Source organism: Phyllopteryx taeniolatus, chromosome 16 (assembly GCF_024500385.1).
Source record: "Phyllopteryx taeniolatus isolate TA_2022b chromosome 16, UOR_Ptae_1.2, whole genome shotgun sequence".
In the NCBI taxonomy this organism is placed as follows: Eukaryota; Metazoa; Chordata; class Actinopteri; order Syngnathiformes; family Syngnathidae; genus Phyllopteryx; species Phyllopteryx taeniolatus.
Genome location: NC_084517.1, coordinates 2,215,155 through 2,238,402, shown reverse-complemented (window position 1 = coordinate 2,238,402; position 23,248 = coordinate 2,215,155). Strand labels below are relative to the sequence as shown.

Genomic DNA, 23,248 nt, shown 5'->3' with positions numbered 1-23,248 from the left:
CACAACCTTCGGGTTGGGAGACAACCACTCTACCACCTGAGCCATGCTGCTGTTAATAGTTGTATATTTGACTGTGTTGATTGTGTTAACAGAAATAAGTACATATAAATACTGTTATACTAGTTTTTTTCTTCATTTGATTAATAATTTTGGCAAAGGCTAACTTGTTATGATCTGGAAATCATTTTAAATTTCCATACATTTCCACATGCATCTGGAAATCTTGACGACTTCAAGTGACTGATCACACCATACAAACTAGCGTAGGAACTTTTCAGAATGAGGGTGCAGTTGTCCCCCTGCCTTGTATACATAAAAATACATACATGTGGCAGTGCAGGGGAAAAAAAACATAAAAGTGTTCCACTAAACTAACCTCTTTTGAACTGAAGGTGTTGACAAATGTTTTGCAATATTCAGTCTATATTTCTACAGGAGGCATTTGTTTTCACAGAACTGTATTCTTCACAATGCAAAGGTGGCACAGCAGTTTTTTTCTGTGAAGTAAGCTAACTTTGCTTTTAGCCTTCAAAATTGCATCAATATCAGGCATCAAATCCTAAGTAACAGCCAATTTCAGAACGTCATTTAAGACGTTAGTAGTAATTTAAGTGATCAGCGTGTCCTCCAGTGGATGAAGTTAGCCACAGCAGTGATCTTTTTGTGAAAAATACCCCTACTGTATACCCCTGATCCACACTACCAACCCCAGACCACCTTAATTCAATGCAGAGCCAACCTCTAAGAGATACAGGGTTCAATAATTAACAACACATCTAAATATGCTCAACTACCGCTTATTTCCTTGATGGCGTCCAGGTACATACATTTCAATGCCATTTCCATACATGTTTCTGTGTCCAGTGGACCTTGTTTAACACAGGCCGTCTTTAAATCCAAAGAGACAATTTATTTTTCAAGAATGCAGAAACTGACCTCATGTACTACTGGTGGAATTAATTATCAACTTGGCCATCAAGCATCAAATACAGCACCCACTGGGATGCTGTAATATTCTGTACCTTGATGTTCTGCCGTGTCTGTGTCCTCTTCCTCGTTTACGTGTAATATCAACACGCACAAGCTCTCACATAATTATACACAGTTGAATTATTCAACAATATAACAGTTTTGCATCACAGAACATTAGATTAGAGCATTTGATCCGACCCACCATGCATTTATATTTTCAAGTCCTGTAATATTTGTTGCATTAATTAGTATTTTTCTAACCCTAAAATGACATTTTTTTTCAATGCAACATTTTTTAATCTCATTAAATAATCTGTCAGTTGATTCATTTAAATAATAATTATATTAATAAAATAAACAATTATACACGGAGCAATGTTTTATTCATGTAATTAATTAATGATTAATTGATATTAAATAACAAGAGCTGAAAAACATCCGTTTTCATCCGACATTCTAAAAACATGTGAGGTTAATTGAAGAGCATAAATTGTCCATAGTTTTGAATGCGAGTGTGAATGTTTTGTCTTTATGTCTGTGTTTAAAGCTGTGTGTGAGATGCATACTTCTGCACTCTGTGCAAAATTGTTATACATTGGACATACACATGTACAATCAATATTATGCATATTATCATACAGGTACGTACGATGCACTGTTTATATTATCCATAGTTATCCCTCCCAATTTATACTCATTGTTCAAAAGACTTTCAAAGTGAATATAAGTAAATAAATAAATGAGTAAATAAATAAATACTGTAAACAAAAATGAATAAATACTATGCATACATACAGTATTATGCATATCAACAGTTTTATCCACTGCACATATTGGGTATAAGTATTATAATTCATCCTTTTCTCATTACGTATCGCTGTCGACAACCCACTTTTCACTACTAACATAAATACTTTTGCATAATTGGACTTTACTTACTTACCACAAATAAACATGCAAAATCTAAATCTATTTCTTCTCACTTATATTAGGTATACATTCTTTTAGTTTCTCCTCAATGCTGCCCTAAGTAATATTTTTTTGTCAATTGAGGGATGAATTATCTAGCCATCCATCCATCCATCTACTCACAGGGTGGGCAAAGTGCCCGTCAAGCAACTATATTAATTAACCCTAACTGAGAAAGCCTAACTCATTGGTTAATTGATTTATTGTAAATATTCTTTTTCCATGTTCTACGCTGCTTATCCTCAATAGGATCGTGGGTGAGCTGGAGCCTATCCCCGCTTACTTTACTTTTCTCCTTTTCGCTCCTATAAGAACTAGATTATTTAGTAAGTACTTGGAGGCAAGACAGTTCAAATTTTAAAAAATGTTAGGAAATGTGCATGGATGCAACCTTTAACGCACGTTTAGCATAGGTTACTCCTGACCAACCTTTATGAAAGGAGATATTCCTAACACAATCCTTTACAGCAGCAATATTTAAAGCAATTGGCCACTGAAAAAGTTTACCGACTTACAGAGAGTAGCCCTCATGCAATGACAGAAAAAGTAGAGTTGAATTTAAAAAAAAAAAAGTAAGGACAGGGGGTAATATAAAGGTTAGGAGATCTGACTAAGAAGAGGCCCAGCGTTCAGTCACATTCCTACCTATGACAATTTAAAGCAGGGTCATCCAATCTTTTTCCTTCAAAGGGCGCATCCAGAAAATTGAACGATGCAAGGGCCACTTTGATATTCTTCGACTTTATTAAACACGCTAAAACCATTCCATCAAGCAATTATGTGTTTGGAGAAACTGTTACATTACAGCTTTCTGTTAACTCTAGATAATTAATCAATGTGATACGTTTACAACTTTAGACCTTGACACAGAGCAGAAAGTGTCGGAAAACATTTTTCCATCTGAAAATAAGTTCTTTATTCCAGAGACTTTCACGATACAAAGGTATTTGTTTTAGAGAGTCAGCCTCACAGTTCTGAGGAGAGGCGTTCAATCCCCGGCCCCGCCTGTGTGGAGTTTGCATGTTCTCCCCGTGCCTGCGTGGGTTTTCTCCGGGTACTCCGGTTTCCTTCCACATCCCAAAAACATGCATGATAGGTTAATTGAAAACTCTAAATTGCCCGTAGGTGTGAATGTGAGTGCGAATGGTTGTTTGTTTGTATGTGCCCTGCGATTGGCTGGCAACCAGTTCAGGGTGGACCCTGCCTCCTGATAGCTGGGATAGGCTCCAGCATGCCCGCAACCCTAGTGAGGTGAAGCGGCTCAGAAAATGGATGGATGGATGGAAGTGGGAATGGGATCTGTGAGGCGTAATGGCAGGTCGTCGAGACGGGGAACACGCGGCAGGCGGCGGCGTGAACAGGTGGATGGCTTGGCGCCATGGTGGAAGAAGTGGAGCACTGAGGACGAGGAAGAACATGGGAGTCAGAATAAGACAAATAAGACATAGCTTACGTCACCGTGCAAGGCCGGTGGACCATTAATACTCTGGCGAGGATTTCCAGGATCTAGCAGGCTTTTATGCACGCAGAGATGATCACGGCTTTATTGAAGACAGGTGCGCGGCCAAGGTGGTGCTGATTAAAGGGAAGGGAGAGAGAGAACGAGTGGGGCGTGAAGTGCCACCCAAGCTCCAAAACAGGAACTACAAGGATAGCTCATGATAGAGACATTATAAAAACTGAGTATCCAATGTATTATTCATCCATCCATTTTCTGTACCACTTATACTCACTAGGGTTGCAGGTGTTCTGGAGCCTATCCCAGCTACCGCCAGCCAATCGCAGCTATCGCCAGCCAATCGCAGCCAATGTATTTTTATTTCACTGAAAATAAGTCCTTTAAATTTACTTAATTTGAACAGGAGACATGGTGGGTGACTGGTTAGCACATCTGCCTCAGAGTTCTGAGGACCGGGGTTAAAATCTCGGCCCCGCCTGTGTGGAGTTTGCATATTCTCCCCGTACCTGCGTGGGTTTTCTCCGGGTACTCCAGTTTCCTCCCACATCCCAAAAACTTGCATGGTAGGTTGATTGAAGACTTTAAATTGCCTGTAGGTGTGAATGTGAGTATGAAGGGTTGTTTGTTTTTGTGTGTCTTGCGATTGGCTGGCGACCAGTTCAGGGTGTACCCCGCCTCTCGCACGAAGATAGCTGGGAGAGGCTCCAGCACGCCCGTGACCCTCGTGAGGAGAAGCGGTACAGAAAATGGATGGATGGATAATTCCAACATGTAGCTCAGTTGCACATGATTAAAATGTGTTAAACTAGCACGTTATTTTTTTTAGGAAAAGAGGGTAAAATTACATCCGTTTACCAGATTTTAATCATGTGCAACCGAAAATTAAGTTTTTATTTCTTCAGCGTAGTAGTAATTGTAGTTGTAGCCAGGTGTGTCGCAGCCATGAGGGATGTGAGTGTCACAACTCTCACAACTTTTTCAACACCCACCACACCCAATTGTGTTTTAGGCCATGTTAAATGTTATTTTTGGTATCGGTTGTGTGCAGCTGAAAAATGGATGGCGAGCTGCTAATGGCCCCTGGGTTGTATTATGGACAAGTTGATTTAGAGGCTTAAATAAACCTAATAAGCTGTCTATGTTGTATGTTTACATGTATTTCTGTCTACTTTGTGTTAAAATATATGTTAAAGTAAGAAACATTTTAAAAAATGATCACAGAAAAATAACCTAAGAAGCATGTTTTTGGAATGTGGGAGGAAGCTAGAATATAATAAAACAAAAATGATTATTCAAATAAACAATTTAATTTGTATTTTTTTTAATCTAATCGGCCAATGACCTCGCCCATCTGTCATGTTTAAAATTAAATGTGGCATTTGAGCACAAACGTTTGCCCATCCCTGATCTAACGATTCACGACTACGTGTAGTTTACAGCTCCGAACAGTAGGTGTGCTACTGCCACCTAACGACGGGTTTGAATCCCACTCAAGAAGCAAGGTAGCGAAGAAGAGTGGAAGCAGCTTTCTTTGGTTGAGCAAGGAAGACTGAACTCTCTGATCGAGCTCGCGCAGTCAGGCACAAGATCGAAATGGCGGCGCCAGCGGAGAGGATGGAGGTACGATTTTATAACTACTACTAATTTCACGTTGAGATTTTCTTTCTACAAATACACCCGCATTTGGGCTTTTGTTATATACAGATTAATGTTACTAAGTTAATACAATGGTTTCGGGTTTTATCACATACGCATCAGGTGATTTCATCCATTTTAACTTTGCGACTAAACCCTCATATCGTAATCTTTTTGTGCTTACTGCTTTTTTTTTTTTAACACAACACTATTTCTTAAAAACGTGACCGGCCTCATCCTCCAGCTAAAACCGCTTTTGGCTTCGGTTTCTTCGATTGCCTTTCAGACCGCGTGGGAACCAAAATGTTAGCTTCTTAGCTAGTTAGCTGTCAGCCTCGGATGCTGATTCATTCTCTTATTGGTTGCACCACGATTTGATGTTATCGTTTAATTAGCTTGGCAAACGGCATGCTTGATTTTCAGTGTTGCTCTGTTCCGGACGCTGTTGTGTAATTTGCCGCCTTTGTCACGCTCATTCCTTGATGACCGACTAATTAGTAGCTCGTACACTAAGTACAGCGAATTGACAAATGTGTCTAAGGTACCTTATGTCCATGGGTTATACGTGAGCGTGTCAATGGCTGCCAATCGTCTATGGTGAGAGTTTTTTTTTTTTTTCGTTCGTTTTGAGAATGTCCATTGAACCTGTATGAACAAGGCCAAGATCACATCGCAGTACTTAAACCATGTGCTCCCATCCTTTGTGCTGCTAGGGAAGCGATGCGTTCATTGCCTGAGGAGTGGAGGCGATGCATTTCTAGTATAATTGAACGTTTTTCACGAGGAACGGGAGAAAACGTTGAGATTTTCATTTTTAAACTGTTTAAAACTGTTTGCCTGCCCGCTGAGATTATAAACTCATTTTCAGGAGTTTGAATGGAAGTTAACAATGCTCTTTAAGTTAACTTTAGAACCACCAATGTACCATTCAGACAACAGTTACCTGCTTGATCTATAAATATAAATGGATGAAGAGGATAATGATGCAAAGCTGCATGTGCTGCTGAGAATTTCAACAACTGTGATGAGTTAATTAAGAAACTAATGTTCAGCATAGCAATGCTTACTGCTGCAGCTAGTTCTTGGCTCAGTCAAAGTCCTAACACAATTGTGGTAATAATTATAAGAAATTCTTAGATATGAACATTTTATTTGGGTGTGGCTACCTGCCCCTGCTGAACCATAACCAGTACTGGTCCTGTGGAAACTGGAGAGCAAGATTGTCATTCACAACAGGCATCTCTGCCAATCAGTTTTGACAGACAAATACTGCACACATTTTCAGAATCACACCCAAAAAAATTTTTTTTAACCCCTGCACGACGGGTAAACAGGAATTTGTTTTTTAGATTACATTGTGGATTTAATGTGGCTTGTAATTGTCTTTTTGTTGAGGTTTCTCAGGGGGAGAACATGGCAAAGCCTGCAGCGGAAGATATGACGTCAAAGGATTATTACTTTGACTCATATGCTCACTTTGGCATCCACGAGGTAATTGCAACACTTTTTTAGATGCACAGTCTTATGTCCTTTCAGTCACGCAATTTTAATCCTGGCAATTTTTGGCAAATATAGGAGATGCTAAAGGATGAGGTGCGAACTCTGACCTACCGCAACTCTATGTTCCACAACAAGCATCTGTTTAAGGACAAAGTTGTTCTGGATGTGGGCAGTGGCACGGGAATCCTCTGCATGTTTGCTGCCAAGGCTGGAGCCAAGAAAGTTATAGGGGTAAGTTTGTGTTTGCACACCCACCAGAGTGATTACTTGAATTGCACGCCAGTATTTCCATAACTAGACTTTACACCAATCTGATCGGTATCAGCCGATAATTAGCATTTTATGCTGATCGGCTTTGTCGTAATTTGCCGATTTGATCGGCTCCGCAAAAGACATTTACTCCGCTTCGCCATCGTGTACAGTATATTTGAATCGATAAACTAGGTTATTTTTAGCCTTGTCACGTGTCTTGACGTACTACTGTAAATACCTGACAGCCAATAAAGTTATTTTTTTTAAAAACGGCGGTGTGAGACAGACAACAGGTAATGCCTGGATCAGACCAAGACAAATTTATTCTTTCACGATAGCACGATGTCAGACTACTGCAATAAAATCTTGTATTTCGATACCACCGCATCCCATCTTTTACTAACTGGTCTTTATCTTTTCAACTCAAACACGACCAGATACACTCATTACCATGGCGACGACATCGCGCGGCGTGTATTATAAGAACAAAATGGGGGGGGGGCATGCGATGGGACATTACGTTCATTTAAGGATTGCTTGAGGTATGTTCACGTACTTTTAATACAATACAGCTCTCAAGCAGGCAACAAAACGTTACGTGGCCTAGCAAGCTAGTGCTAGCACTAATGTTTGTACGTAAGCATGCCGGCGTTATTGTCGAATCATGCTCTAAAAGTTTCGGTGTGTGTGTGTGAAGTAATTTATTTACAATAAAGTAATTAAACTACAGTAAGTTGGCACCCATTATATCTGTCATGTTGTAATGTTGGTGTGACCTGGCTGATTAGAATGCATGACCTGACTAGAGCAGTGATTTCCAGCCTTTATGGAGCGAAGGCGCAAATTTTACAGTTGGAAAATCTCACGGCACACCAACAAACAAAAATGTCACAAAAAGTAGATGCACAGCAATCACTGTATGTACTTCCTGCCATCTGATAGAACATTTGTTCTGTCTGTCACTATGCCTCACTGGCATAAATGGTTCAGTAAAATTGTATTAATTTCCCACGGCACACCTGAAGATCGCTCATGGCACACTGGTCGAGAATCACTCGACTAGAGAATACTTTTGAAGATACTCAGTACACAAGTATATAAAGTAAATGAATAAGTCATTTAAATAGAAAAAATGCTCCATCTTGTGATCGTTTATCTTTTTTTAACTTGGTAATCGACCTAAAAAAATCCTGATCGTGTAAAGCCTAGCCATAACATGGGAAAGTTTGCATTGAAATAGTGCCTTTGTGTATTTCTTCATAGATTGAGTGCAGCAGTATCTCAGACTACGCTGTGAAAATAGTGAAGGCCAACAAGATGGATGATGGTAAGTAAACTAATAACTGGAGCGATGTAACAATTGCTGTTCGGAAGAAAAGAGATGGGATAAAATCTGTCTGCAGGGATAAAACCTCTTTTTTTGTCTCCAGTGGTAACAATTATCAAAGGGAAGGTGGAAGAGGTGGATCTGCCGGTGGAAGGAGTAGATATCATCATATCTGAATGGATGGGCTACTGCCTTTTCTACGAGTCCATGCTCAATACGGTCATCTATGCCCGGGACAAATGGCTGGTATGTGTGATCCTCTGTAGTATTCATTTCCTACAGTAAGCATGTGACTGAATAAGTTTCCTCTTCTTCCAACTTTTCTGTGGTTGATTGCCAAGTGTGTTTTGTCAACCTCACTGAATTACTGTTGGCAAACTTTTTTGCAAGCTAAAATTGTGATTTGAACATATCCTTTTTAAAATTACTGTAATTTCTCGTGTATAATGCGCATCCATGTATAATATGCACCCCCAAAGATGACTTCAAAATTCTGAAAAACCCTTCTACCCATGTATAATGCATTTTTACAATGAATGATTTTGCTTCTACCCATATGATCAAAACATGAAGTCTTATCTGTATTTTGAGTTATTTCAAATTATTCTGAAGCACTTTATTTGAACACACTTTTTTATTTACTTGCTCTTGAAATTCACAGCCCTACTTTTATTAACTAAATAAGAAAAACACAGTTGTGCTCATATGTTTGATTACCCAGGCATAATTTGTAAGATGGGTGCAGTTCTTTAAAGAAAACATGAAGGATTATACACGAGAAATTACGTTAAACCTCCAGCATTGATGCAGGTTTTTTCCCACCTCACCTTCAATTGTATCCATACAGAAGCAAGATGGACTCATTTTCCCAGACAGGGCAACACTTTACGTGACCGCCATTGAAGACAGGCAGTACAAGGACTACAAAATCCACTGTGAGTCACCTGTCCCAACCTTGGCCAACAAGTCATGAGATACGATGATGGATCACATTTCGGAAAATAGAGCCAGTACACACTGTGTGTGCGTGCGTGCATAGATAGGCTTTACACAATCAGGATTTTTGGTCCTGTATATATGTGTACTGTATACTGATTATCTTCAAAAGTATTCTCTATTCAGGTCATGTATTCTAATCAGTCAGGTGAAACCAACATTACAACATGACAGAAATAATGGGTGCTACCTTAGTGCAATTAAATTACTTTATTGGAATTAAGTTACTTCACACAGACACCGAAACCTTAGCGCATGATTTGACACAACGCTGGCATGTTTACGTACAACCGTTACTGATAGAACTAGCTTGCTAGGCCACATACCGTTTTGTTGCCTGCTTGCGAGCCATATCGTATTAAAAGTACGTGAACATACCTCCACCAATCCTTGAATTAGTCCTCTCCCGAGCCCCGGTAACTACCAGCACATGTTTTTCCACATTTTGTTCTTCTAATACATGCGGCGCGAGCCATTGTAGTTGTCGTCGCCGTGGTAACGAGTATCCAGTCGCGTTTGAGTTGACAATAAAGCCCAGTGATTGTAAAAGACGGGATGCGGTGGTATCGGAATGTAAGATGTTATTGCAGTAGTCTGACATCGTGAAATACCACATTTGTCTTGTTGTCTGATCCAGGCATTACGTTTTGTCTGTCACAAAACGCCGTTTTTTTATTTTTTTTATTTTTATTTTATATATATAAATAACTTTATTGGTTGTCAGATATTTACTACGTCAAAAGACAAGGTTAAAAATAAATTAGCTTTTGGATTCAAATATACTGTACACGATGGCGACGCAGAGTAAATGTCTTTTGCGGAGCCGATCAGCGATAGGCGAATTATGACATTAAAACCGTATATAAATGTGTGATATATCAGTTTTAATAAATCTGCAAACATTTCAACAATTCAGATTTTGTCTGTCAATATGGGGTGCTGTGTGTATATTAATGAGGGGAAAATGAACTTAAATGATTTTAGCAAATCGCTGCAATATAATAAAGAGTGAAAAATTTAAGGGGGTCCGCATATGGGCTGGAGCAATTTGACTATATTACAGGCAGATGGCGGTACCGGGACGACTGGTTAGAGCATCTGCCTCACAGGCTGAGGACCGGGGCTCAATCCCCAACCCCGACAGTGTGGAGTTTGCATGTTTTCTCCGGGCACTCCGGTTTCCTCCCACATCCCAAAAACCAAGCATAGTAGGTTAATTGAAGACTCTAAATTGCCCGTAGGTGTGAATGTGAGTGTGACTGGTTGTGTGTTTCTATGTGCCCTGCGATTGGCTGGAAACCAGTTCAGGGTGTACCCCGCCTCCTGCCCGATGATAGCTGGGATAGGCTCCAGCACGCCCGCGACCCTTTTGAGGATAATCTGTTCAGAAAATGGAAGGATGGATTCCGTACCCACTGTATGCAGTCATATTGGAATGAAAGTGTGGGCAACACCTTATAACCTCTAGGTGGCGGTGGCACCCTATAGCATGCGTAATGCACACTATTGACAATTTTTGGGCGGGGGGGTGCGTTACACACGAGAAATAATACACGAAAGTACACGGGAAATTACGGTACTTGTACTGTATACTGAGTATCTTCAAAAGTATTCTCTCGTCCATTGATTCCCAACCAGTGTGCCATGAGCGATCTTCAGATGTGCCGTGGGAAATTATAAAATTTCTGTTCACTGTTCAAAAAATTATTAATTTACAAGAAATGTATCTTTGTTCCACTATTTATGCCAGTAAAGCATAGTGACAGACAGAACAAATACATGCTCTTCTATTAGATGGCAGGAAGTACATACAGTAATTACTGTGCATCTACTTTCTGTGACATTTTTGTTGGTGTGCCGTGAGATTTTCCAATTGTAAAATTTGTCTTTGCTCCATAAAGGTTGGAAATCACTGCTCGTCAGGTCTAATCAGTCATGTCAAACCAACGTTACAATATGACAGAAATAATGGGTGTTAACTTACTGTAGTTGAACTACTTTATTGTGATTAAATTACTTCACAAACACCGAAACTTTAAAGCATGATTCGGCATAACGCCGGCATGCTTACGTACAACCGTTAGTGCTAGCACTAGCTTGCTCGCCTATGTTTTGTTGCCTGCTTGTGAGCCGCATCGTATTAAAAGTACGTGAACATACCTCAAGCAATCCTTAAATGAACGTAATCTCCCAAGCACCGGTGATGACCACCACACATTTTTCCCTATTTTGTGCCGTCGCCATGGTGACGAGTGTATCTGGTCGCGTTTGGGTTGACAAGATAAAGCCACGTGATCGTAAAAGACAGGATGCGGTGGTATCGGAATTTTATTGCAGTAGTCTGACATAGTGCAGTTGTGAAAGAGCAAATTTGTCTTGTAGTCTGATCCAGGCATTACGTGTTGTCTGTCCTACACCATGTTTTTTTTTTTTTTTTTTTTTTATAAAAATGCTTTAACTGTAGTATGTCAAAAGACTCGACAAGGCTAAAAAGAAACAAGGTTTTGGATTCAAATATACTGTACACAATGGCAACGTGGAGTAAATGTCTTTTGCGCCGCCAATCAATGTCATTGATCGGATCAACGAATTATGACAAAGCCGATCAGCATAAAATGCTAATTATCGGCCGATACTGATCAAGCCTATCAGATCGGTGTAAAGTCTAATACAGGAATAAGCAGAAAGCGTCTGTTTGACAGTCATAAATATTGGTTGTCTGTCGAAGCTTCTCTGCATAGTGATCTCATTCCATACCAACATGAAGGGCACAGTTCTTTTCAACAGTCATTTCTCAGAGCCATTCTCCATCAACACTAGCATAAAGCAGGGATGCGTTCTTGGCCCCCAGCCCTTTTTGGAATCTTCTCCCTTCTCCTGTCATGTGCTTTTGACTCATCCACTGATGGCATGTACCTTTACACTCGATCCAACGGGAAACTGTTCAACCTCGCACGCCTTCGGGTAAAGACGAATGTTCGGAAAGTCTTTATTAGAGAGATGCTCTTTGCCGACGATGCAGCCCGTGGCCCACTCAGAGGATGCCCTACAGAGACTAAGTGACCGCTTCTCTGCCGCCTGCAAGAACTTCGGCCTTACCATCACCTTGAAGAAGACAAATGTCTGTGTTCAAAGTGGTCCATCCCCTCTGTTGATTATCAAGGCCTGCCCTCTTGTTACAGTGGACAACTTCACCTATCTTAGCTGCAACATCACCAATACCCTCACACATGAAACTGAACTTGACTGTCTGCTTGGCAGGGCATCTTCCACCATGGCTAAACTGTCCAAAAAAAAAGTATGTGAAAACAAACTACTTGCAGAGTACATCAAAGTGCTTGTTTATCAGGCTTGTGTTCTCACCACCCTACTGTATGGTAGTGAAACCTTTGCCCCTTTCCCCATTTATTTGTTTGCATCGTTGTCACATTTAAGTTTCCCGTCAAGAAATTTCATTAGACAACACCAGTAAACACAAAATGCAGTTTTTAAATGGTGCTCATTATTAAGAGAGAGAAAAATCTAAATCCGAACCTACAAGGCTCTGTGTGAAAAAGTGTTTGCCCCCCCACCCCGCCCCCGTTAAAACATAACAGTGGTTTATCATTCCCGAGTTCAATTTCTCTAGCTACACCCAGCCCTGATACTCCCACACCTGTTCTCTGTCAAGAAATCACTTAAGACCTGCCTGACAAAGTGAAGTAGACCAAAAGATCCTCATAGGTTAGATGACATGCCGAGATCTAAAGAAATTCAGGAACAAATGATAGCGTAAATGAGCTCAATCAGTGCGGAAAAAGGTTATAAAGCTTTGGGACTGCACTGAACCACAGTGAGGGCCATTATCCACAAATGGCAAAAACAGAGCAGTGGTGAACCTTCCCAGGAGGGCCAGCCGACCAAAATTACCCCAAGAGTGCAGTAATGACTCATCAGAGGTCACAAAGACCCCACATCATCATCCAAAGAACTACAGGCCTCACTTGCCTCATTTAAGTTCAGTCAGTGTTCATGACTCCATCATAAGAGACTCGGCAAAAATCGACGAAGACAAAAACCACTGCTGAGCAAAAAGAACATGACGTTTCGTCTCAATTTTGCCAAAGACCCACTAATCTTTTGGGTAAATACTCTGTGGTCTGACGAGCAAAGGTTTTTGGAAGGTGTGTCTCCCATTACATCTGGTGTAAATGTAACACCGCATTTCAGAAAAAGAACATCATACTATAGTAAAATATGGTGGTGGTGGTAGTGTGATGGTCTGTGGCTGTTTTGCTACTTCAAGGCCTGGAAGAGTTGCTGTGATAAATGGAACAATTAATTCTGTTGTCTACCAAAAAATCCTGAAGGGGAATGTCCGACCATATGTCCGTGACCAGGCTGAAATGAACCTAGGTTCTGCAGAAGCACGATCCAAAACATACCAGCACGTCCACTTCTGAATGGTTGAACAAAAACAAAATGAAGACTTAGGAGTGTCTTAGTCCTGAACATAATATTGAAATGCTGTGGCATGACCTTAAAAAGGCGGTCAGTGTTCATGACTCCATCATAAGAGACTCGGCAAAAATCGACGAAGACGAAAACTACAGTTGAGCAAAAAGAACATGAAGTTTCGTCTCACTTTTGCCAAAGACTGTGATCTTTTGGGTAAATACTTTGTGGTCTGACGAACAAAGGTTTTTGGAAGGTGTGTCTCCCATTACATCTGGTGTAAATGTAACACCGCATTTCAGAAAAAGAACATCATACTATAGTAAAATATGGTGGTAGTGTGATTGTCTGGGGCTGTTTTGCTACTTCAAGGCCTGGAAGACTTGTTGTGATAAATAGAAAAATTAATTCTGTGGTCTACCAAAAAAATCCCAAGGGGAATGTTAGACCATCTGTTCGTGACCTCAGGCTGAAATGAACCTAGATTCTGAATTGGTTAAATTGCCACTTTTGTACGGTATAACTTCAAGGGACAATTTGAAAGCGAAACCTGAACAGAAGCACTGTGGTTGTCAACACATACCGTGTCTGTGTATTTCAGGGTGGGAGAATGTGTACGGATTTGACATGTCGTGCATCAAGGAGGTGGCGATTAAGGAACCCCTAGTTGATGTAGTGGATCCCAAGCAGCTGGTCAGCAGCGCCTGCCTCATCAAGGTGGGTGAATGAGAGCAATTTTATGTACAAGTGTTTTAGGTATGTGCTTTGTTGACTTGACTTTTTGGTTTAATCTCTTTATTTGTGTGTGTAGGAGGTTGACATCTACACGGTGAAGCCAGACGACTTGACCTTCACCTCGCCGTTCTGCCTGCAAGTGAAGAGGAACGACTACATCCATGCCCTTGTTACCTACTTCAACATCGAGTTCACCCGCTGTCACAAGAGGACCGGCTTTTCCACAAGTCAGTCTGCTTTCCATGCTAATTGTCATAACATGTTTGTCTTATAAAAATATTAAAAGGGATCCCTCTATTCCCAACAAAATTCTGTTCTTATGGTGGCAATGTAACAGAAATTTGTACATAAGTCGGAACATGCCATTGTATGTCGCTAACACAATAGTAGTCATAATCACCGAAAATTTATATGTAAAACACTGAAAATTGTGAACCACATGGCCTTAAAAGGTCTTCAATTCGTCGAGGGCTGTCTCTGTCATATTTTAGTATTTGAGTATCCTACTAAAAATATTTGCGAATAATCGAGTGTTTAGATCATTAAATTTTTCCTTGGTTAGAGCAGTTATGGCGGCACGGTGGCCGACTGGTTAGAGCGTCAGCCTCACAGTTCTGAGGAGCGGGGTTCAATCCCCGGCCCCGCTTGTGTGGAGTTTGCATGTTCTCACCGTGCCTGCGTGGGTTTTCTCCGGGCAATCCGGTTTCCTCCCACATCCCAAAAACATCCACGTTAATTGAAAACTCTAAATTGCCCGTAGGTGTGAATGTGAGTGCAAATGGTTGTTTGTTTGTATGTGCCCTGCGATTGGCTGGCAACCAGTTCGGGGTGTACCCCGCCTCCGTCCAATTGGTTTTCTTTCTTAATCAACTATTTTTTTCTCTTAAATGCATATTGAGCACCAAACTTTATTTTCTTGTTTGTAAAAATTTTCAGTGATGCCATTTCAAACAAATACAAATAAATTTCCATTTAAATTTAGCATTTCTTGTATGAAAAACATAAGGAAATTTAAAAGGCTTAAGCAGCCTTTATGTTGTGCAACTTCACTTGAGCAGCCAGCATTTTAGCATGTGACATAATAATACACTGAGTTCACGACTGTGCATTTATGAGGTTAGACCAGCTGACAAAATTCAAATGAACACATCCCGAGAGGGAACACAAATACATTACCCTCCAAAAGTATTGAACGGCAAGGTCAATTCCTTGGTTTTTGTTGTATACTGAAGACATTTGGGTTTTGGATCAAAAGATGAACACGTGACAAAAGTTCAGAATTCCAGCTTTCATTTCATAGTCTTTACATCGAGATCTATTAAACAACTTAGGACAGAGCACCTTTTGTTTGAATCAACCCACTTTTCACTGGACCAAAAGTATTGGAACAGACATTATTAACTTAAGCATTTATTTGGTGGCATAACCCTTACTTGCAATAACGGCATCAAGCCTGCAACCCATTGACTTCACCAGACTGTTGCATTCTTCATGTGAAATGCTTTTCCAGGTGTTAACTGCAGCCTCTTTCAGTTGTTGTTTGTTTCTGGGGGTTACTCCCTTCAGTCTCCTCTTCAGGAGATAAAATGGTTAAGGTCCAGTGATTGACTTGGCTAGTCTAAAACCTTCCACTTTCCCCCCCCTGACAAAGTCTTTTGTTGTTGGCAGTGTGTTGAAGCTTCTCCCATTTAGTTTGGATGCATTTTTCTGTAAACTTGTTCCCCCCCCCCTACTAGCATGTATTTTTTTGTCATTTGAGGGGTGGACTTCTATCCTTGAACTACATACGTTGGTAGTGAGTGTATGGTATAAACTGCGTACAGAATTTGAGATGACAAAATCATCCATCCATCCATTTTCTGAGCCGCTTATCCTCACTAGGGTCGCGGGCATGCTGGAGCCTATCCCAGCTGTCATCGGGCAGGAGGCGGGGTACACCCTAAACTGGTTGCCAGCCAATCGCAGGGCACATACAAACAAACAACATTCGAACTCACATTCACACCTACAGGCAATTTAGAGTCCCCAATTAATGCATGTTTTTGGGATGTGGGAGGAAACCGGAGTGCCCGGAGAAAACCCACGCAGGCACGGGGAGAACATGCAAACTCCACACAGGCGGGACCGGGGATTGAACCCCGCTCCTCAGAACTGTGAGGCTGACGCTCTAACCAGTCGCCCACCGTGCCGCCATGACAAAATCAGCCTTTGCTAAAAGGTTAGCATTCGCGATTAGCATGCTAGCGATTACCATTTTAGGTAACAAAACACTAACTACCATTCAGCTCCCTCATCATTTATGTACATTACAAATCTAATAGTGTCTTAAAAATCACTGACAGATGCACCGCTGTCGTTTTTGGCAAGGTTTTTCACTGGCCAACGTTGTCTGTCGGAAACAAATGTCCGTGCAGTAAACAGTCAGTGCCCAAATGATTCGGGGCAGTGCAAATTGGTTCTGGGTGGCGCAAATATAATATTTCTTCATTGCCCGAGCCAGAAATTTTTACGTCAACCAATTTTTTTTGGACAGAGTTAGCCAATGCACGCGTGTTAAATTTGTCTTACTGAAATTTGTAGATCCCATGCCATTAAACTTGGATTGTCCCCCCAGGCCCAGAGTCTCCCTACACCCACTGGAAGCAGACTGTCTTCTACCTGGATGATTACTTGACTGTCAAGATCGGCGAAGAGATCTTGGGCACCATCAGCATGAAGCCAAATGTCAAAAACAATGTAAGCATGTTCACGTTTAAGCAGCTACTATACAATGGTCTCTGTGTGAGGTTCCAAACAGCGTTCAATGAACTAGTTTGCATAGCAGCGTAAAAATACATACGTGGCGCAAGAAGGCAGGCTCGTTACCATCGTACTTAACAGATTTTTTTATATATTGTTTAATTTATGACCTACAGTGTTTTTCATAAGTATTTACTGTAATTAGGATTTTATTACTGCATTCCCTTATGTTTGTGATTTGTAACACGTTATAACATTGGAATCTTGGACTTTGTCCCCTTTCTCTGCATAGTTGCAGTGTATATTCTGTTGAGGCTGCTGTTCTGTTTTGGAATACATGTTCCGGTAAAGGCGCAGCAGAATTCAACCTTTGTAGCACTGCAGTTATCAAATCTTTTCGTATTTGAGTATTCTATTAAAAAAAATTATTGAATAATCGAGTATTCGTATAAATAGTATTTTTGTTTGGTTAAAGAGCAATTGAGTACACAAAATAAGCCATTCCACTTAAAATGAACCAGTTTTTCATTTTTTAGATATTAAACTTTTTTTAATTCACATTGAGCAGCAAACTATTTTGTCTAGAAATATTGAGTGAGGGAATTAAAAAAAAAAAAAAGAGAGAAATTTAAACTTCTACTTTTTGTATGTATTAAAAAACATAAGGCATTAAAAAAGGAGCCTGTTGTCCAACTTCACTTGAGCAGCTAGCATTTTAGGATGTGACACAATAATACAATAAGGTCGTGGTTGTGCGTTTGAGCGTAGACCAGACTAACTAACCTAAAATGATGAAAATGAAGATCACTCGACACAAATATTACCGTCATACATTTTTTTGACAAACTTTGCCACTCAAAATTATTATTATTATTTTTTAAATAAATACCCCCATCACCTGCAGTACTTGACTCAAAATGTAGCCATTTGCAGATACGATGGTAGTACACTGGCCATATGTCTCACAGTGCTTAACTACTGGAATACACTGAGCAAAACTGTCCTTTGACAAGCCACCAGGAATAAGTTAGGTCACGTTATAGGTCGCACACATACTCTACTTGTCACTACTGTAATAGGCTTGACACGATTAGGATTTTTGGGAGAGATCGCAGAGTTTAAAAAAACGATAACCGATCCGATTACAAGATGGAGCAATATCTATTTAAATGACTTGTTAATTTACTGTATATACTTGTATACTGAGTATCTCTATTCAGGTCATGTATTCTAATCAGTCAGGTCAAACCATAATTACATGACAGAAATAATGGGTGCTAACGTACTGTAAATAAATTACTTTATTATAATTAAATTACTTCACACACACACACACACCAAAACCTAGAGCATGATTCGACAGAACGCTGGTATGGTTACGTACAACCATACCTGTGCCTTGCCACAATTCTGACTTAGCTCTTCAGGAAGTTCCTTTGACCTCATGATTCTCATTTGCTCTGACATGCCCTGTGAGCTGTAAGGTCTTATATAGACAGGTGTGTGGCTTTCCTAATCAAGTCTAATCAGTATAATCAAACACAGCTTGACTCCAATGAAGGTGTCGAACCATCTCAAGGATGATGAGAAGAAATGGACAGCACCTGAATTAAATGTGTCACAGCAAAGGGTCTGAATACTTATGGCGGTGTGATAGTTCAGTTTTTCGTTTTTAATAAATCTGCAAAAAATTCAAATTGTTTTTTTCTGTCAATATGGGGTGCTGTGTTGTGTACATTAATGAGGATAAAAAAATGAACTTAAATGATTTCAACAAATGGCTCCAATAGTGAAAAAAAGTGAAAGATTTTAGGGGGTCTGAATACTTTCCGGACCCACTGTATGCTTCGCTTCATCCTCATGTTGATGAGGGAACTTGGCAATTAACTCTTTCTTGCCATTAACAGGCAGCTACACTATAGACCAATGCTGCCTTTCCATTACAAGTTCCAGAACGGCCTGGCCTCCGCTGCTTTTCCATGTTAACAGGCACCAATCAAAAGTGTGAGGGGATTGGGGCGGGATCAAGATGACTCGCTCGTTTCTTGTCACTATATTTCATCTTCTGCCAATATGGACACAATTGCTCGCACCTCCTCAGTCGACCACAGAACAAAAGCTGCTTTAAGCCTGCCGTGCACTGCGCGATGTGGTCGAACCAGACGATTGTGTAGAGTTGCCGACGCACCCCACCTAGCACATGAGCGAAGTGCATGCCTGGCGAGCTTGTCTAGGCGTTTGATGACGTGTGTTCTGTATGCTGTACTTTATCACATTCCTTAAACCATAAAAAGATAAATAGTTAAGGAAGAAACGGGTTGTTAAAGAGAGAAGGTGTTGGTGGTAATAAAAGTGAGAGTGTGGATGTTTGAAAGGAGGCGCGCTGGCTCCATTTGAATGTAAAGAGCGTGTCCGTACGTTCGCGTACATTCTGGTCACAAGCTTTGCTTTTTTTCATCCTCAGGTACATTATAAATTATTTATATAGTTAACGATTGTGAACGTGACAAGTCACCCCGCTTAAAAAAACGGCTACATCTGTCGGCCCATCAGATGAAAGTTACGTCGTGGCCCTCCTCGGCCTGTTTTATAGAATCAGGTCTGAGGAGATTCTGAAAAGCGGTGCCATTGTCACCGTTCAGCCTCAAAAAAGTGTAATTGAAAAGCGACCACACGGGGGAGAACGAGACTGGTTGGGCGTAGAACGGGTACAATGGAAAAGGGGCACAATAGTATCCAACTGGGAGGGCCTTGCAGTGAATGAGTGAAAATAAGCGCATCCCTGAGGCAGAGACAATTCCTCGAGCATCTTTTATATGTGAAATACTCAAAACACTTGTACTCGTTGCAGCCCGAAACCTTTGCTCACTGAACCTCATGCAATTTTAGCCCCATCTGCTTATACTAGCCCAATGTTGGGATGATAATCTGTATTGTATATCCCTTGTTCCTATATCCTTATCTGTACCTCGTTGTCACTTAAACCTTCACAAGAATAGCCAACCAGATTTGTGATTAAATGCTACAAAAAGTTTAAAGATAAATGTGCGATTGTTTAGCGATTATGGTGTTCAAATCAGCGATTGTATGTACTGATGGTTGTTTTTGTCTGCAGAGAGACCTGGACTTCACTGTAGACCTCGCCTTTAAGGGCCAGCTGTGTGAGGTGTCCAAGACGTCAGAGTACAGGATGCGCTAGTGGCCTCTTACCTCCCCCGCCCCGTGTATAGTTTGTCTTTAGAGGCTGACATGTACGGTTTGACCGGTGGGCTGAAACCGTAAAAATATTCCCCTTGCAGCAACATTTTAAAGATTTGTTTTGGTGTAATTTTTTTGTGCAAATATTTGCCATATTTAAATGTTTTTCCACATTTTTGGGGAAGTGAGTTGGCAGTGAGACTCATTGTGCAGTAGTCAACAAATGCATGTTTTGTTTCCATCTTCTTGGGTTTCCCTTGTTCTTTGCACATTCAAGACCCGAACACACACCCTCTCTTGACATAATAGCATGGACAGTCACTTGGGCCAATGCTCTCTTCGTTTCTTTGGACTGTGTTGAAGCTGCAAATATGTAGATTTTGGTTTTTCCTTTACTTCTAAGATTGCTTCTCTACAACCCAGCGGAAGTTCTGTTCAGACTAATAACTACTTCAGTACTATGATTTAAAAAAACAAAAAAAACCTAAGCTAATTGTGCTCATTTTAAGAGGTACAGTCTTCTGGACAGACTGACATTTGAGGTTTTACACACTTGCATCTTCGATCTTGAGTGTCATTGCCCTGTACTCCATAGTCCTGCAATGATGACACTAGGTCACGTGAACTAGGATCTATCCTGTTTGTGATGTGATGTGTCCATCACCGTGCCACCTGTCCCCCCAGTGTTTTTTTTTTTAGCAGGTCAAACTATTTTGAGAACCAAACGTCAACATCCAACGTTAACCTTTTTAGTATTTTCATAATGCAAGTATTCATAACTGCTGGGCCTGAAAGAATAAAAGAGACTGCCTGGTTCCAACTCGTTGCACAGTTCCGTAGGTGTCTTCTTGGAGCCGCTGTGTTAAAGTATGCCTTTATATTTTGTCTGCGGCGATTGGAGTCTGTCTCAACTGAACTGTGTTGGCACGTGACTGACATGACTCACCACACTGATTTTTTTTTTTGTTTTTGTATTTTGTCTGCTGCTTTTTTTTATAGTGAAACTAAAACTGTAAATTAAACTTTTTGCATCAGCTCCATTCTTTTTGATTGCTTTATTGTCCAAGTAGCTATCTTACACTAAGAATTTTTAACATTCTACAAGCGATCCTTGATCATTTACGATTGTAAGCAAAGCCCTGGGGAATGTGAAATTCCCAATTGTTTGAGGTGATTTTATGCTTACACTATCCAAAAGATGAATCAAACGAACCAAACTTATTTTAGTCATGTACAAGTGATTGGCCAAGTCGAGCAAGCCAGGAAGTAATTTCAAAAGTGTGTATTGAAGCGTGATTTGTTTTGGCTAATGTCAATGATGACTTATGAAGCCTCGCTGTTTTGAGTAGCGTGATGGATCCTCAGAAAAGTGCGAATAGTTGTTTGTCTGCAATTGGCTGGCGACCAGTTCAGGGTGTTCTCTGCCTCGCTCAAACTCGGCTGAAATAGGTGCCAGAACAGCTGTGACCCTAGTGCGGATAAGTGGTTCAGAAAATGGATGGATGTCCTGTTGGAACTGGGGCCAATTCCCTGTAAAAAAAAAAAAAAAAAATTTTAAAGTGTGCTTGTTTTTGGCTTTGGGTTTCACCTGTGAAAACTGCATTTGCTTGCGAGAAAAGAAAACTGTTTTGAAAACTGCATTTGCTGTTAAGCAAACATGAAGCCCAGAGAGCTGTCTATCGGAGAAAAGAAACCCTTTTTGAAGCTGAGAAGTGGGAAAATCAAGCAGAGCTATTGCACAAACACTGGACATAGCCACTACAACAATTTGGAATGTCCTGAAAAAGAAACTGGTGTACTGTGCAACAGACATCGACCTGGGCAAGGGTATCAACAGCAGTTGCTGACAGAAACATTGTGAGAGCTGTGAAGAAAAAGCCAAAGACAACAGTCAGTGACATCACTAAACAGCCAAAGTAAAAAGTCAGTGACATCACTGCCAAACTCCACAGGGTACGGGTGAAGGTATCATAATCCACTGTTCGAAGAAGACTTTGAGAAGAAATATACAGGCCATTACCACAAGATGCAAACCACTCATCAGCAAAATGGTCTCATCATCTTTTGATCTGAAACCCAAATGTATACAACAAAAACAAAAATGTACCTTGATGTTCCAATACTTTTGGAGAGGACTATGTTACTCGTAGTAACATGTATTATAACTTACTACTATAATGCAGAATTACTATCCATCCATATTCCTGGGCCGCTTCTCACTAGGGTCCCGGGCGTGCTGGAGCCTATCCCAGCTGCTATCGGGCAGGAGGCGGGGTACACCCTGAACTGGTTGCCAGCCAATCACAGGGCACATACAAACAACCATTCGCACGCACAGTCACACCTACGGGCAATTTAGAGTCTTCAATTAATGCATGTTTTTGGGATGTGGGAGGAAACCGGAGTGACCGGAGAAAACCCACGCAGGCACGGGGAGAACATACAAACTCCACACAGGCGGGGCCGGGGATTGAACCCGGGTCCTCAGAACTGTGAGGCTGACGCTCTAATCAGTCGGCCACCGTGCCCCTACTTTTTGAATTGAACCACTGAAATAAAGGACCGTTTCTATGATACTCAAATGTATTGAGATGCACTTGTACGTTTTTGTTTCCTTCCGTACCAAATAGACTATAACTATGATGGTCTTCAAAATGCAGGACTGTTCATCCATCCATTTTCTGAGCCGCTTCTCCTCACTAGGGTTGCGGGCGTGCTGGAGCCTATCCCATCTATCATCGAGCAGGAGGCGGGATACAGTTGTGGTTCCAGTACCACAACAATACATTTGAAATGAAAGTAAATGTGCTTGTTGCAGACTTACAGCTTCTATTTGAAGGAATTTACATCCAAATCAGGTAAATGGTGTAGGAATTACAACTGTTCATGTTTCTGTATCCCACTTTTTAAGGGTGGTAGCTCACTACATCATGCTTGGGAATTGGGGAGTTTGGGGATTACCCCTTCCTGTTCCAACATGTCTGTGCACCAATGCACTAAGCAAGATCCATAAATACATGGATGAGTGGTAT

At 40.8% G+C, this 23,248-nt stretch overlaps 1 protein-coding gene across 2 annotated transcripts; it reads left to right on the top strand.

Moving 5' to 3' along the window:
• The first annotated feature begins 4,864 nt into the window (after positions 1-4,864).
• On the top strand, positions 4,865-21,256 carry prmt1 (protein arginine methyltransferase 1). 2 transcript variants are annotated; one of them, XM_061749059.1, is made up of 10 exons: positions 4,865-5,020; positions 6,431-6,526; positions 6,611-6,766; positions 8,051-8,114; positions 8,218-8,360; positions 8,962-9,049; positions 14,146-14,261; positions 14,356-14,506; positions 16,894-17,015; positions 20,134-21,256. In XM_061749059.1, exons 1-10 carry the CDS (start codon positions 4,994-4,996, stop codon positions 20,215-20,217), a joined length of 1,047 nt encoding a protein of 348 aa, XP_061605043.1. In that variant the 5' UTR covers positions 4,865-4,993; the 3' UTR covers positions 20,218-21,256. The 2 variants fall into 2 exon arrangements, with proteins under 2 accessions (XP_061605043.1, XP_061605044.1); XM_061749060.1 differs by having other exon boundaries at positions 4,870-5,020; positions 6,440-6,526.
• The last annotated feature ends 1,992 nt before the right edge of the window (positions 21,257-23,248 follow it).